Raw genomic sequence first — 16374 nt, 5'->3', positions numbered from 1 at the left:
TTGCCCTTCGATGTATGCCGCTCTCTGCCTGTATATATATGCATCTTGCAGCATTAACTTTGTATTGTATAGTAAAGAATTTTCTGATGCAACATTGAAGCCAAACCATTTCAGTCTTGATTCCAACAGGACATAAGTGAACAGTGCACTTGGCTTTCATGTAAATGTTTACAACACGTTTCAAGCATCACAGAACATACAGCAAAAACTAGACTATTCCTTGGATGCTTTACATGAAACTAGACTAGTATATGGTATCTATCTGAATATTACTCACGATGTAACATCACAATAACTCCTACATATATCCACATGAATTTCTAATGGAACACGCCGGTATGCACGTTAAGTAGAAGAACAAAAACCTTGCAAACACAAGGGATCAACAGGCAATTTGGTCCCTGAAGGTAGCTATCTCCTCAAATACAGGTAGCCTCCTTGACCTGAATGGCGTCCACTCGTTCAGCACAAGGTCTAGCCTCTCCATGATCCCTTCACTGACACTCAGCCCAGCGTCTAGTGGCGATGGAACATGCATCATCACAGGCTCAAGTTCATGGAGGAGCTGCTCAGCTCGGGCAACCGCCTTGTCGTCTTCTGATCCGGAGATTCTGCGCAGCAGGACATCATGAAGCACCTGCCTTGCTTCCTCATTCCTGCTCTGCTTGATCAGGCACAGCCCAAGGTTGCATGCCCTGTTGGCGTCAGGCTCAATACTCTGTGCCTTACGATACACCAATTCAGCAGCTGAATAGTTGCTTTGCTGCATGTAAGCCCACCCAAGATTACCCTGTAATAGTGCACAAGAAGGGTTCAGCAATTCAAATGAAATGCAGAATTGACATGCCAAATTACCAATCGGTAGGGCAATATATACCAGAATGCGAGAAGTCTCCTGCTGGATGGAGACCTGGAACTTCTTTCCATGGGAGCGCGCTGTCTTGGTCGCCTTCCCGTTAAAGGCCTCTCCGAGGTATATCATCTTCAGCTTCTGCTTCAGTAGCTCTATCTGCTCTTCGACTTTGCCGCATTTCTGAAAAACGAAAGCTACAACATGGTCAGCACTCTTCAGTAATTCTTCAGTAGTTTTCTGCAAAGATGAGATGTGCAAGTCAGGTAGAACACAAACACACCTTGTAGAGGTCAATGAGAAGGTTGTCGAGTGACTCCTGAGCCTGCCTGGAGCACAGGTGTCTGAATGATCTGATGGCTTCTATGGCCTCCTCGGCGCGGTCCTGCTGCTTCATCACCACGGCCATGTCCTTGAGGGCGCTATCCACCCTGTCCCCGGAGTTGATCGCCTTCCAGAACCACACAATGGCCGTCTCCGGATCCTTCTCGACAAGCTGCTCCATCAAAAAAAATGAAATCGTTTAGTTTACTCGGGCTAGCAAATACAAATCCTGTGAAACTCTTCAGCAAAATCTTGTGTCACTGTTAATACTGAATTAAAGTTGTTTAAGGCATGCCCTTGATTAAGTACTCCAATATTAATCAGTCGTGAGGACCTCGATAATAGTCAACCAAATCATTCTCATCTTTGGATCATAATATAACAAGTCAATTAATGATTCATTGAACAGTACTACTACGGTGCAAAGAGACAAATTACAGAACAGAAGAACATACACGCACGATAGATATCAGGCCAAAAGCAACCTTGGCGCCAAAGATACGACGGCAGTGGCAGTTACTATCGAAAGGTTAAAAAAAACAGCAAATACTACTTCTAAAATGAAACAGTTTGCTGTAATTTCATGGACATGATACTTACTACTAATATTTATCGCCAGAATTAGGAAAGGAGATCTAGTAATCAAAACGAGAGAGCGATATCTTTCAGCGCCATGAAAACTGCCAAACTAGTAACTAATTAAAAACACAGAACTGGATTTGAATGCTGCTACCAGCATCGCACAGTAGCAGTAACAGACGAGCTGATCCGATCACTCCTGCACAATCAAATTCGATGCTACAAATCTACCACTAGAAAAAAGTTCAAGAGAGGATCAGCAAGAGAGAGGTAGAGAGAGAAGTGCAATCAACCTGCAGGTGCTTAGCTCTGACGTACGGGCTGTCTCCGGCGGGCACCTTGTGGACGACATGGAACAGGTCCTTCTTCTCCCCTCCCGCTCCAGCTCCGGCTCCTCCTCTCCTCCGCGACGAGGCCATGGCCATGGGCGAGGCGCAGAGCTCGACGAGGGGAGAGAGAGCTGCCCAGGAGAAATGTCGACGAGGAGGAGGAGGAGAGCTGCGGGTTCTTTCGCGGTTTGCGGGATCTGGGGGTGGGGGGGGGGGGGGGGAAGATGACGAGGTGGGCGGAGTGAACCTGGACGGGAAGGCGTCGAGGTTCGAGGGGCGGGGGGCTGGATGGCGACGCGCGGGGGGCTCTCTCTCCTGATCCGACGGGCCGGAGCGCGCCCCGTGTCGCGATCCGGGGGCGGGGTGTGACGTGCCCGCGGCGCCCTGATGATGCGATAGGCAAACGAAGCGGGTGGGTCACTCCACGACGGGTGCGTGGGTCTGTACGCAATACCCACACGTCAGCATCGTTGACCATGTCAAAACTGTACAGTTTGGGTACTCCTTGGCGGGTCGGTTGAACCCGTTAACCCGCACGGAGTAGAAATTTTATATAAAAAAACTTTTATACATTGTGTTCGTATGGGTAAAGTATTGTTTTTATGCATAGAAAGTTTATCTCTAATATTTGAAAACAGATTCGTCTATCATCCTCCCATCGCACGGCACATAAAAACACCTCCTCAACCCCCCAAATCAACCTATTCATAATTTATTTTTCGTACGGATGTATCTCGTCTATCATTAATTGTATGGGTGTGTTGTATTGCATAGGTATATGTCTAGTATATAAAAAACTAGACATAGAGATAAATTTAACATCTAAAATATTATTACTTGGAGAATTTATTACCTCGTCTACTCTCGTTGAAGTTATGCAGATTAATCCAAATTTTTTAATATTAAAAACAATCAAATCTGAAAGGGTAGCCATATAAAGTTAAGTTAGGTTGAATATTCCTTAAAGAAAAATGGATAACACATTTCATAAAAATATTTTTTTATTTATTTTAGATAATATTGTATTACAATTTCTTTTATCCGTAGCAAAACAGGAGCATCAACATTAAGAATATTGCCAATATATTTAAAAATTACTTCCTCCGTTTCATAATGTAAGATGTTTGACTTTTTTCTTACAAATTTTGATCATTCGTATTATTCAAAAAATCATGGCAATATCATTTATTTTGCTTGTGACTTACTTTATTATCAAAAGAACTTTAAGCACGACTTATTATTTTTATATTTGTACTAAATTTTTAAATAAGACGAATGGTCAACGTCGTAAAAAAAAAGTTAAACAAACGGAGGTAGTATATACTAAAAATTTGTATACATAATATTACATATAAACTGTGTGTGTACGTTCATCCGGGTTAGCGGACGCGCGAGCTTTTGCCTACCTGCACTGTGTTGGCCGGCTAGATACGTCATATTATTCGTTTTGATCGATCAATATCATATTCCTTTCATCCTAAAATGGTAAGGTATATTAGTTTTGAATGCCGCTGTTATTTCTTCCATAATGCCAACATTAACGGCTACGAAATTAACATCACTAGCTTGGAATTGTTATCAAATATGAATTTAATAGTACCACTTTTGTGACACTAAAGATTGATAGCTTAAATATTTATCAAAAGTTACAGATATATGCACATCTTATATTTTGGATATTGGAGTAGTTAATGGCTAACCTTGCTTTACGATTTTTTATACAGTTAAAATATATCATGATATCTAGACCGGAAGTATCAACAAAGTATCGACCAAATATCCTAGAAGCATCAAAAATTTATTTATTTTGTAAAATGGTAGAGTCCGATACATATCCGAGAGTATCCTGATTTGGGACACGCGATGCAAACTTGCAAATTTGTGCATCTCCAATATAAGAGATACTAAAATATAGATAATCCTGGTTAGAGTAGATAATAGGATTAATAGACCGATTTTGAGCAAAGGGAGTGCTCCGTTTGTTTTAATTAAAATATAAGTTATTCTAGCATTTAAGGTTTATCTAAATTATAAGTGATTTTAAAGTGTTAAGTTATATTTTCTACCTAACTATACATCTTATTTAATTTCCATCCAATTTTACCTCAACTATTAAATGACACCCTAAATACCCTCATTTAATAAAGGGTATTATGTTTTTCTTTAAACCTTAACATCACCAAAAGAAATCGTAAAACCAGGCAGTAGAATACTAATGAGCATCCTTGGACAAGCTAGGCTAATTGTACGAATTACCACCTTTAGAAGTCTCATTTGTATTTTACATTTAATGATAGTATTGGATTTAATGGCTTCCTTCCTACTAGCTAGACTAATACCTGCAACCATACCTTCCTACCGGATAAAGGCTCATCTAACAAAATCATCGGGAATATCCTAGATTTCGAATCAATGGCTTCGACACCTCGAAATGAAACAAATTCAATAGATTCCACAGAGGTATCCCCACCTTACCTTAGCTAGAAATAGAAAAAAAATTCCCTACTTGTCTTTGGGTTCAACAGTTGATATGGTCCCATCCAAATTATATTATTTTACAGTTTTTTCACAGATTTTTTTTGTGGGAGGTGCCCAATTTCCCCTATAATACTAGCATCATTAAGCTCTTAACTAAAATATCCACCAAGTCCTCCAAACTTGTTATTGGCTCCATGGTATGGAAGAAGCATTGCAAAAAAGGTCGGACTAGAGAGTGAACCACTCATGTTGCTGCTAGTTCGTCGGACTAGAGAGTGAACCACTCATGTTGCGGCTAGTTCGTCGGACTAGAGAGTGAATCACTCATGTTGCTACTAGCTCGTAATTTACCGGTCTAACCATGGTTTCACTGGTGAACCAACTGACTCAATAACATTACATTTTTAACACAATTTAAATGAAATAATTGCACATACGAGCAAAAAAGTTAGTTGAGAAATGGCACAAATCTCTCTCAAACCAGAAGTAGAGGTCCAGTTGGCTAAGAGCCCAATTCTTGCAGGGAGACATGTCCGTTGTGCCAGGTTTCCAACCCTCTAGCACTGCAAATCTAATAAAATATTAGAAATAGTTTTTACTCAGGATATTTAATTTGGCCCTCCAATCATTTTTTTTCAAAACTAAACCGTACAGCTCCGGTTCCGTTTCTTTTTTTTCCCAATTGGACAGTCTACCCGGTGTGCAAACTAGCTTCATCTTTTCGCTTATAAAAAATACTTATGAGCTAAAATTTAAATTTTAAACATTAAATTTAGAGTTAATTTTTATATCATATGTTATTTTTTAGCATTTGGTTTTAAATCGCTAAGAACTTATATATAAAAGTCTTATTTATAAATTATTTTTTGTTTATAAATATACGTTTTGGTTGTTTCTTCTAAAGCCCAGAAAAGATGACCACCGGGAAGTTTGGACGAAATCATTGTGCCACTGCTGCCCACCTGGAGGCTGGAGTAATCAACCGCGGGCACAAAACCGGATGCGAAAGACACCAAGGTGGACTACTACTGTGAGTCTGTGACCCGATCATTCCTAGGTAGCCAGCCAATCACGTACCACGCAATTAATCACATCACTCAATACATGCTTGATTAATTAAATTCGTCAAACCTCATGCATAGCTCAAAGAAGACTAAATATTTCATCCATTCCCATAATCTGCCATAAACCTTAATTTGCATTTGCATCAATAAGAAATTTTAAAATTCTAAAAAAGGCGGTTTATGCAGCATCTACACGCTCCAGGATCGAGGAACGCAGAGTGACGAATTATTAGGATTTTAGCTAATGGTATATCTGCCTAAAAATTATTGCATACAACCTCTGTCCTAAAATAAACGTTCAATCTTTGACTCTTCGTCTTATTTGAAAAAATTTTATGATTGATATTTTATTGTTACTACATGATAAAGCATGAATAGTATTTTACATGTGACTAATTCTTTTAATTTTTTAATAATTTTAAATAAGACAGATGATCAAACGCTCGAACTACAACACCAGAAATGCTTTTTTTAGACAGAGTGGTACAATTTAATAAAATCATTTTAGCAAATCGTTAATAATTATAAATTGACAATATGGTTCAATAATACATACTAAATAACACATATTTATATTCAAGTGATTTTTTTAGAAATATGCATATATATCGGCATATACCGATCATCATGGAGCACAGCGTATGGGCAGGACATACCTGACATATCATGTAGCTTCGCCCCAAGATACGCCTACGTGCAGAGAGGCCAAATCAAAGGTATATACGGCCATCTGTTCTTTTAACAAAAGATAGGAATAACCAAGCTAAGATTCATCATCATCGTGACCATCATCGTCTTCATCTCAAAGTACGTAGATGAGATGAGAGTGTAGTAAAAAAAAAACAAAAGAAGAGACATCTGATTCGAAGATGGAATCACATGCATCTGGCAGGGATATACGCCGGCCTTTTGAAAGGATCTCTAATCTACGACCATAACATGGTAGCAATGAGTAGATTACACGAGGCAGGGAGGCGCTCTAAAGACGGCCGTATTTGACTGGGGGCTTTCCGTCTGGGAAAGACGCAAAGTGCAGGGGCTCTTTCGGAAAATCTCTCGGAGTAAGAGAAAAATAAGGGGGGAAAACTCAAAGGCACTGCCTGCTGCAACCTGCACGTTTGAGCGCTCTCCATGGCTTAGGTAATTAAAAGCTGGTGGATGCATTTACCTCCGTTTCACGGCACTTTCCGGGCCAGATTAACGTAGATGCTATAATATATATATATATATATATATATATATATATATATATATATATTGATTTATAGATCGTTAAAAAGCCTTATAATATACTACCTCAGTTTTTTATAACGTAAGATGTTTAGTTTTTTTTTGCAACGTTTGACCATTCATCTTATTCAAAAATTTAATACAAATATAAAAAATAACAAGTCGTGCTTAAAGTTTTTTTATAATAAAATAAGTCACAAGCAAAATAAATAATATTTCTATAATTTTTTGAATAAGACAAATGGTAAAACATTATAGACAAAAAATTCAAACATCTTACATTATATTATGAAACGAAGACAGTAAAATGAATGGAGTATTTTTTTACGATTTTTAGTTCTTATATGATCCCTCGGTCCATTTCTTTTTAAATTTTTAGGGATTAGTATAAACACCTAGCTGTTCATATTCATTTTTGTTTTTTAACAGAACGGTGTTTTAATTTCTGTCAACATTTTAACATTTTTTAAAAATACATGCTATAAACTTATTTTAAATATGTACTGTTCGGTTACACGACAAAAAACACTGTCAGGTCAATATGTTGCGGTGTGATAGTATTATCTTTCTATGTCTGGTGGTATGGCATGGCTAGCCGCTGCAGATTTGAAAATAAGTTTGTGATGGTTTATTTTAGAAAATAAAAATTAAAATGTGTAGGAAATTAAAAAAATAGAAACAATTACACCTAATTTTAGAGTAAAAGTAGCAATGCCTTAGTATCTCAATCTTAAGGAATGCAATATCACTCTATTTTTTTATTCATTTATCATTTAGACCATTGGCATGACATCTATTCTTCAATGCACATCTGACTTTATCTTTTTTTTATCAATACAATAAAGTATAACTTAGGGCACCTCCAATACTAAGTGCTTGGAAAAGTGCTTAAACGCAGCGTTAGCTTAGCACTATACTTAAGAACATATTTAAGTACCTCTGTTTAGCACCGCATTAGAGGTGCCCTTATAATAACATTTTCTGTGGAAACTATACGAGTATCAATGTCAGTTTTGCATAAAAAATCTTATTAAGTTATTTTTTGCAAATATGTAAAACAACATTTATTTTGAGAACGGAGAAAAGTTATTTTAGAACTTTGACTAACTCATACATGACAGTTAGAATATTTATCAATGAGTTCCTAAAAAAAATACAAGAATATGGGGTTATATGTCTTTATGAAATTTTTAGAGTCCAGTCAAATCTAATTATATTGAACGCAGACAGGATGATTTGATGAGGGCTGTAACAAGCTGACCCCTATCATTACGTTTATGTGTATGTTTATAATTCAAAATTTGAAATTTTAACCTTAAATTAATGTAAGTTGTTTTTGAGGTTTTTCGTCGAAGTTTATTTTCATCACAAAGAGTATATGGATAAAAGTTTTATTTATAATTCTTTTCATTTGAAAATATGTCGTTTGACTTTTTTTTAATGAAAAACTAAACAATCACCCCTGAATGACATGAGAGGAAAATTTTCACGTTGATAAGTGTCAATGCAATGTTGTGCTTTATCCATAAGTGTTCAGTTGATGAGTCATTTAAGGACAAAATGCCAGTGAAGCAGGCAATCTCTTTTCTACCAGTTTTAGATTAAAAGGCATTTATTCTTAATTTGGCATAATCTCTCACATAATTCCCTTGTCAATAAGCCAAAGAGGGTGACTGCCAAAAGGGGAAATAAAAGTAAAGGTAAGCCGAAGAAACGAAATGATTATTGGCAAGTACAATTATGGACACCTTGTTTTGAACTCATGTGCTTGGACCTACCTGTAATCTGCAAACTGCTTTCTTCTTCCTTCTCTGAACACCTTGCATGAGGTCATTTTTGTGTTGATTTTTTGGAATGCTTTTTTTTTCTTTCTCTGCTCAAGTCTTGTGCTGGCAGGTAAAGGATCAGTGATACTAGATTGGTTTGTATTGCTTCACACTTTAAACTTAATACATATGGTGATCAATCTCTCGTCTACTCAATACATTTGTTAGTGTAGCGACCGAAAATAGAAATTAAGTTTGTATCAAGCACTCACTATAATTAGATTTGCCAGCGCATCCGACCATGTGGGATCCCGTAGGAAGCATCCACAGTACTCCGTCCACGTAAGAAATCTCGAACTGACGACAAAGAGAGAAATTCGATTCGCTTGTTCCACGTTACAAGACTTTTTGATTTTTACTAACTAGACATAAATACAAAAGATATACATTAAGACATGGATCATCTATGTAAACCTAGAAAATTTTATAATATAAAACGGAAGGAGTAAAAAACAAAATTAAAGAATAACATGTGTCTCGTGTTTAGGATTGCTCCGAGAAATCCTGAGAGAGATGATGCAAGCGAGTGTAGTAGGGGCCCATCGACTTCCAAAGAGAGGAGGATCGGAGGAGCTAGCTCGGAATTAACGAAGCAACTCACGTTCGTTTCGGAGCCAGCTCAGCGCTCGCCCCCATGCATGGTCCTACAAAAGCGCGGCAGATTTGCTTTGAACTCTCGCAAAGGCAAAGAACAAAGAGCAAAGCTAGCTAGCTGGGGAAGAGGCGAGCAGCAGCAGCAGGCAGCAGCAAGAGAGAAAGAAAGAAAGCAACCCCAAAGCAAAGCCACACACTTCAAAGATGCAAAGGGAAGGAGAAGAAAAGAAGAGAACCGAAGCATGCATCCATCCATCCATGCAGGGGAGGGATAAGAATGTTTGGACAGTATAAACCCAGCAGGATCACAGATTCCCATCACCTCCAATCCATCCACCCAAGAAGAAGTAGAAAAAAGCCGCATTTAGGGTTGATCGATCTGAATGCGCATTAGCTCGAACAGTACTCACTCAACACCATTGTCAGTTTTGTCTTTGTCGTTGTCATCATCATCGTCATACATGCTCTCTCTCTATATCTGAGCTTCTCTTCTCTTCTCCTCTCTTTTCTGTACACACTGTCTGGCAGCTTCATATACCTGGCCTCTCTCCCTGCCCTCTGCCTGTCCTGCAGCTCAGTGACACGACGCCATTGCTAGCCTGCCTGCAGCTTCGTCTTCTTCTGATCTCCATTGCGACAAGATTACTAGTGCAGTGAGATCGAGGAGGAGAGCGAGAGGAGGAATAAGAAGGTCTCTTTCTATATGGGAATCAGGCAGCGCTCACATAAGTTGCCAAGGGCAATGGCGTACTGCAGGTGCAGGATGATACTCGTCTTGTTCTTCTTCTGCGTCTGCATTTTCGTAGCGACGACTGATGCTGCCAAGGGTCCGAGAGCCGCCGGGAGGTGGACGGTTGGCTCGCCGGCGGCGTACTCGGCCGGCGGGCCGGCCGGTGCAGATGTGTTCAGGGACAGCAAGAGGAGGATCCCCAAGGGGCCTGACCCTATTCACAACAGGTACGTTGATGCATGGATGCATTCATTTGCTCTGTTTCAGTGATGGCAATCTTGTTCTCTGTTTCTTGAGAAATATTACCACAGTTTCAATGCTAAATTCAAGTAGAAACACGGATCAAAATGGGTTGGAATGACTAAGTGTGCCATGCATGAACATTTCCTGATACTCTCTGCTCATGTTGCCTGACGAGTACTCTCTGCTCTTTTGTCAGTTCAGTCATGCAATGTACAATGTGATACTGTTCCTATGTTTTTGTCAGGAACAAACAGACAAACAAAGTGCATGATAAGACTCAAAGTAAACACGAGCTAATTTGCACCTATAATCAATAGCAAATATTAGTTTTAGCAAATAGGATAAAAAAGAACAGGACAAGTGTACTTGTGTTCTAAGCAAAGAATTTGACAAGTTGCTTTACTGACAAGAAAAGATGGAGTAGCACATTTAGCTTATTAGTCTGTGGGCATCTAAGCTTCCATTACTGGAACAATGTTCCTCATCATATCTGCCTCTGCTTTTGTTTCGTTTATCTGAGCCAACTAAGATAAGCATCTCAGAGACTCAGACAAATGATTGGCAAGACAGTACAATTGTCACCACATATAAAACAAAACAAAAGAACAGCATATGTCAGTGGGTCTCACAGGTCAGCACATAAGAGAGGGCCATAGTTCTGAACATGAAGTTCAAAAAGAAATAAACAGAAAACAAGGATAATAACCACATTTGGTTCAACTTACATGAAAAAGCTTTGCACTCACCTTCTGCTAGGTTGGCATAGCTAGCTAGCTCCATCATCCATGGCTGACAAAAAATGTGGCTTTCAGGCGTGCTGGGAAGGCGACGATCGCGCCACGGCGAAGAGACTAGCCGGAGAAGAAGCTCCAGAGAGAGTTTGGATGAGACTGAAGCAGCTATATGATGTGCACCAGCAATCCATAAGATGGGATCCATGGCTCTGTGCAAAGAGGTAGCTAGCTTCTCCTTTACTGAAGAGGGTTTTGGTAGTGGGGGTAATGTACAAAGTTGCAGTCTTCCCCTCTCAAGAAAATCTGCCAATTTTTTTTTTTGACCAAATCTGGTGACTGAGATTGATCCACCTTTCGCATATTCTTCCAAGATTTGATTTGAATCTATGGTGATTCCATTTTTCTTTCTTTAATCTTTTTTCCATTTCTTTGTGTGTAATTAAGAAGCCAGAGATGCCGAATTGACCATCATTGTCTTGCCTAAGAATCTCTTCTGTTCTAGTGTGCAGCTTGCTCTCTTAATTTGTCAGTATGTTCTTCAGAGTAGCCAATCTGTCATGATGATCGATGATGTATATGCAACTCAGTACGTGTGTGTGAACATTTCGTTGCGGTTTTGCAATGGCCATGCATTCAGATATTAGCATTCATGAAAAGTGTAATTTCTCAACTGAAAAAAATTCAAGTGTTTATGCAAATATTATACACTGTATTGCATGCATGGGATGACGCATGAATCATCATCTGAAGCGATTGGGGAAAGAAAAAGAGCAGCAGGGAACTAAAGCTAACAGGGAGAAGTACGGATGGCTTGTGTTTTGTGTGTCTGCGTGGTGCTTTTCCTTTTTTACTTCTTTTGTTGCAGACGTGTTAATTTGTGAAGTAACCGAGGAGCAACAAAGGAAAAAAAAAAGAAACATGTTGGTGTATGAGTATAATGGGTTAAACTGTGCAGAAGCCAGCTTAGCACTGCTGGGTTGTCAGTAGGGATGTTAACGGATCGGATAATATCCGATCCGAATCCATTTGAATTGAGGATATGGTAAGGGTTTACAACTATCCGGCGGATATGGAGTCGGATTCGGATAGTGAGTTGCGGATTCGGATATGTATGTGGTATTGTTAATATCTGGTGGATGCGGATTATCCGATTTTCTTACCGAATTATCCGATAGACATTTTAGCGGATAATCCGATTTTTAGCCCATAAAGCACTCAATCAAAAGCCTATCACTAGCCTAAGTATTTTTAATTCAATATTGAATAACAATATATTGATTATATGTACATATCACATCCGGTCATAATAATCCGTTTCCGAGCCGACTCCGCACTATTTCCGACATCCGCAACAATCCGCATCCAAAAACATCCGCACCCGCTTCGCATCCGTTTAAATATTATGGTTTAGGATATGGTATGGCAACTATCCATCCAAATCTGCGGCGTTGTCAGCACTCAGCAGACAACAAAAGAAAAGTGAAAATATTGGTTATTTCTCAACAAACAGACGAAACTACCTTATTGAAAGACAAAGGCCCCGTTTAGTTCCCAAAAAATTTCGTCCAAAAACATCATATCAAATCTTTGGACACCTAAATAGAGTATTAAACGTAGATAAATCGAAAAATTAATTGCACAGTTATGTGAGAAATCGTGAGATGAATCTTTTGAGCCTAATTAGTACATGATTAGTCATAAGTGCTACAGTAACCCACATGCGCTAATGACGGATTAATTAGACTCAAAAGATTCGTCTCGCGGTTTCCATGCCAGCCGTGAAATTCGTTTTTTCATTCTTATCCAAAAACTCCTTCCGACATCCGGTCAAACGTCTGATGTGACACGCAAAAATTTTCATTTCACCGGCTAAACACCCCTAAAGATTAAAAATTAAACTACAATGGACAAACCCCCTCAAAATCAATCTCAAATCTTATTTAATCATAAGCGAACGGACGAGAGCATTACAGTGGTCCGAAGAAGTCGGTGATACGCACGGTCTCGGGTCCGCGAACCTCATTCGGATGCCGTGGCCGTCTGCGCTAGCATTCGTCCTGGCGGCAAATTCGCTGTTCGTTTGCACGGCAACCAGAACGGACTTCGGGGTGACCTCCTGGTGCGTCCTATTCCGACGAGCGAGTCAGCGAGGTCATCCATGGAACGTCTCGTGATCAATGGTACGTGCATCCTTATCGGTTTCCTCCGGCACACTCTCCTCGGAGAAATCCGGAGTCACGTATAAATAAGTGTGTGTTCATACGATAAAAGACGTAGGTGTACGAAGTAATGGCGAGAAAAAAAATTATAGCTACACCAACATGTATTTGCAGGTTAATTACTTATTATATGGGTGAGTACTAATTTGAAATTTTGATTTGGAACATGTACAAACAGTAAGACAATGGTTGTCTATGTACATCCACGCCAGATTAATCCTTCTACATGGCATTGTTAACTCAACAAAAACTCAGATGTCGTCTCTCTGTTTGTCTACTGTTTGGGCACGTGCTCTCAAGTTATACGCAATATTTTCTAGAGGAAAATATCATGTATTGGGGGAAATTTAACTATTTACCACTTTTACACAGTGAGTAGCAAAGTATTTACCACCCTCTCACTGTAGCTGTGAGAGGGATTAAGCGAGAGTAGTACATAGTGACAAAAAATTAAAAGTCCTATGTATTGGTGGCATGTAACAAATACAAAGATATAAAAACAGTGTATTAAATATTGTTCAGACAAACAAGTAGGCTATGCATTGTACAACTTATCCATTGCTGCGTACGGGCGTATGACTAATGTGAGTCAGGTCAGTGCCTTGAAATGGTTGATGTATTTTTGTGTATGCTGGTGACGCTCCTACGCGATTAATTAGTTCATTCTAAAATATGATTATCACATGTTCTTTAATAAATTACTTTGATTAACTATATTTTTAAAATAAATTATTCTAAGTAAAATATTCATATATTATGTTTGCTTGTTTAATTAGTAACATTATTTTTACATGGTAGTTTTTATTTTTTTATTAATAGTCAAAATTTAAAAAGTTTTCTTCAGCAATTTTCTAGTTACTATGAATAATTATATTTTAAGATTGAAGAAGCAGTACTGCAAGTTGAGAATGCCCCCCGGTACTGTAGTTGAAAACTGAGGCTTTGTTTAGTTCCTAATTTTTTCGAAGAACATCACATCGAATTTTTGACACTTAAATAAAACATTAAACATAGATAAACCAAAAAACTAATTGCATAGTTACGGAAGAAATCTTGAGATGATCTTTTAAGCCTAATTAGTCCATGATTAGCCATAAGTGCTATAGTAACCAACATATGCTAATGATGGATTAATTCGGCTCAAAAGATTCGTCTCACGGTTTCCAGGCTAGCCGTGAAATTCGTTTTTTCATCGTGTCCAAAAACCCCTTCTAACATCCAGTCGAACATTTGACGTAACATTTCTTCCAAATATTTTCTCGATCTAAACCTGATTTGTTTACTGGACCGAGCTCGTAGCGAGTCACACGTTGGGTTGACGTGAGGTTGGTTCAACTCACCCGTCACAAGTCACAACTCTGGTTTGGGACTGCAACGCCAACTTTCTACCCGCTATGCGGTGAGAAAACATGCGGAGCGGGCCTCATCTTTTTGTTATATTAAACTTAAACGAAACTATTTATTGACGATCATAAACTAACTTATTAATAAAATATTCTATACATGTTCTCGGTTACGTGAATGAACAAAACTGAAAAATAAACTATATTAAAAAACTCAAAATCAATCTCAAATCTAAGATTTAAAATTTTAACCATTTACATGTAATCACAAGGGAAAAAACAAGACCAGTCGTTGCCGCTCTGCGAGGACCGAAGTCACTGATCTGCACGGTCTGGGCCGGGGTTCGGAAACCTGAACAGGACGCCGTGGCCGTCTGCGTTAACATTCGTCTTAGCGGCGAATTCACTGTTCGTGTGCAAAGCAACCAGACCGTGCTTCGGCTCGAGTTCCTGGTGCGTCCTATTCCGACGAGCGAGATCATGCATGGACGTACGTCTCCTGAGCGTACATGAATCCTTATCGGTTTTCTCTGGCACACTCTCCTCGTAGAAATCCAGAGCCACCTGTTATATTTATGTGTGTGTCAATATGATAACGTGTATACAGAAGCAGAGCTAGCATTTAGCATTTAACGATATTGGTGTGAATTATTTCATAAATATATATTAGAAAATATCAATTTATAATAGAGATTACCAGAGATCATCGATGTCATCTAACACAAAAAGTAATGGCGAGAAAAAATTATAGCTACACCGACATATATTTGTAGGTTAATTACTTATTATACGAGTGAGTACTTATTTGAAACTTTGAATTAGTAACCCAATGACTAAAAGTTCTCTTTAAAAAAACCACCGACAAGGATGTTAAAGGGATATTAAAGGACACTTTTTTTTGCTAAAATATCATGTTTACGAATTTGTCGCTCCTGAACTAACATGTGCCAAATTTAAATGTGACAAATAGTTAAATATCACAGTAAAGACCGATTTGTGCCTGTCGAGATGCCCTATAGATTTTTAAGTAAAAAGATAAAACGTTTAGCCTTTTGCTGGGTGGGTGACAAAACATTTGCCACTTTGTGAGAGATGATGCTGTGAGGTGTGGATAAATTGGGTGTGAAAAGAACAATACTCATTTAACCACTTTGTTCATACTTATTTTATAGCATAAAATCTTGGAACCAAAATCTTAAAACCCACGTTCATATTAAAAAATAATCAAATTCTTAACTGAAATTTGGAGAAATGATCTATTGTATAAAACAACAACTTTATATAATTTTTTTCCATTTTTATCTGTAGGACTTACATATGCATCTTCCTTTCCTCATTGGGTTAGCTATATTCATGGTATAGTAACCACCCCATTTACATATGTGTAATTTTTTAGAATGTGTCTGAGTAATTTTTGGTATGGACATGAGTTGCCCAATACCAGTGATATGCGTGCCACGAGCTCGCTGATTCAGTGGTGGGAGAAATGTGCTACTCAGCAGAGCAAGAACCGAGCCAAAATAATAAAGTCATGCCACTTTCGGCAAGAGAGGCGGTAAATTAACTTATCTGGCGTGAAAAACAGAGTAATAGATTAGTACATGATTAATTAATTATTAAAAATATAAAATAGATTAATATGATATTTTTAAAAATAACTTTTCTATAGAATATTTTTAAAAAAATATACCGTTTAGCAGTTTGTGGTGCAATCGCAACATGCAGGTTTTCAAAGGAGAACTACAAGCACAGCAACTTGTGAGCAGGATCAAGGACGAAATCAAGCTTTGGGGTGTATGTGGTGCACACCATCTAGCGAGAATCAACCCTG

At 38.5% G+C, this 16374-nt stretch overlaps 2 protein-coding genes across 2 annotated transcripts; one reads left to right on the top strand and one right to left on the bottom strand.

Moving 5' to 3' along the window:
- Positions 1-133: 133 nt before the first annotated feature.
- LOC102720429 (protein SULFUR DEFICIENCY-INDUCED 1-like) lies at positions 134-2212 on the bottom strand. Its single transcript, XM_006654550.3, has 4 exons — positions 2047-2212; positions 1134-1346; positions 878-1033; positions 134-790 (listed from the first exon to the last, which is right to left on the bottom strand). The coding sequence occupies exons 1-4, from the start codon at positions 2176-2178 to the stop codon at positions 383-385; spliced, it is 909 nt and encodes a 302-aa protein (XP_006654613.2). The 5' UTR covers positions 2179-2212; the 3' UTR covers positions 134-382.
- Positions 2213-9965: 7753 nt separating this feature from the next.
- On the top strand, positions 9966-11143 carry LOC102716505. The gene is made up of 2 exons (XM_006655401.2): positions 9966-10231; positions 11060-11143. The coding sequence occupies exons 1-2, from the start codon at positions 9978-9980 to the stop codon at positions 11100-11102; spliced, it is 297 nt and encodes a 98-aa protein (XP_006655464.1). The 5' UTR covers positions 9966-9977; the 3' UTR covers positions 11103-11143.
- Positions 11144-16374: the final 5231 nt, after the last annotated feature.

This window comes from Oryza brachyantha, chromosome 5, assembly GCF_000231095.2.
Source record: "Oryza brachyantha chromosome 5, ObraRS2, whole genome shotgun sequence".
Lineage (NCBI taxonomy): Eukaryota > Viridiplantae > Streptophyta > Magnoliopsida > Poales > Poaceae > Oryza > Oryza brachyantha.
The sequence above is the reverse complement of the archived record's forward strand: the minus strand, read 5'-3'. Positions and strand labels throughout refer to the sequence as shown.

Excerpts from the sequence above, each read along its gene's own strand:
- LOC102720429 (XM_006654550.3), bottom strand. The coding sequence starts at position 2,178 with ATGGCCATGGCCTCGTCGCGGAGGAGAGGAGGAGCCGGAGCTGGAGCG. Across the intron at positions 1,347-2,046 it reads TCAGAGCTAAGCACCTGCAG|CTTGTCGAGAAGGATCCGGA; the intron begins GTTGATTGCACT and ends TTGATGGAGCAG. Across the intron at positions 791-877 it reads AGGAGACTTCTCGCATTCTG|GGTAATCTTGGGTGGGCTTA; the intron begins GTATATATTGCC and ends GCACTATTACAG.
- LOC102716505 (XM_006655401.2), top strand. The coding sequence starts at position 9,978 with ATGGGAATCAGGCAGCGCTCACATAAGTTGCCAAGGGCAATGGCGTAC. Across the intron at positions 10,232-11,059 it reads CCTGACCCTATTCACAACAG|GCGTGCTGGGAAGGCGACGA; the intron begins GTACGTTGATGC and ends TGTGGCTTTCAG.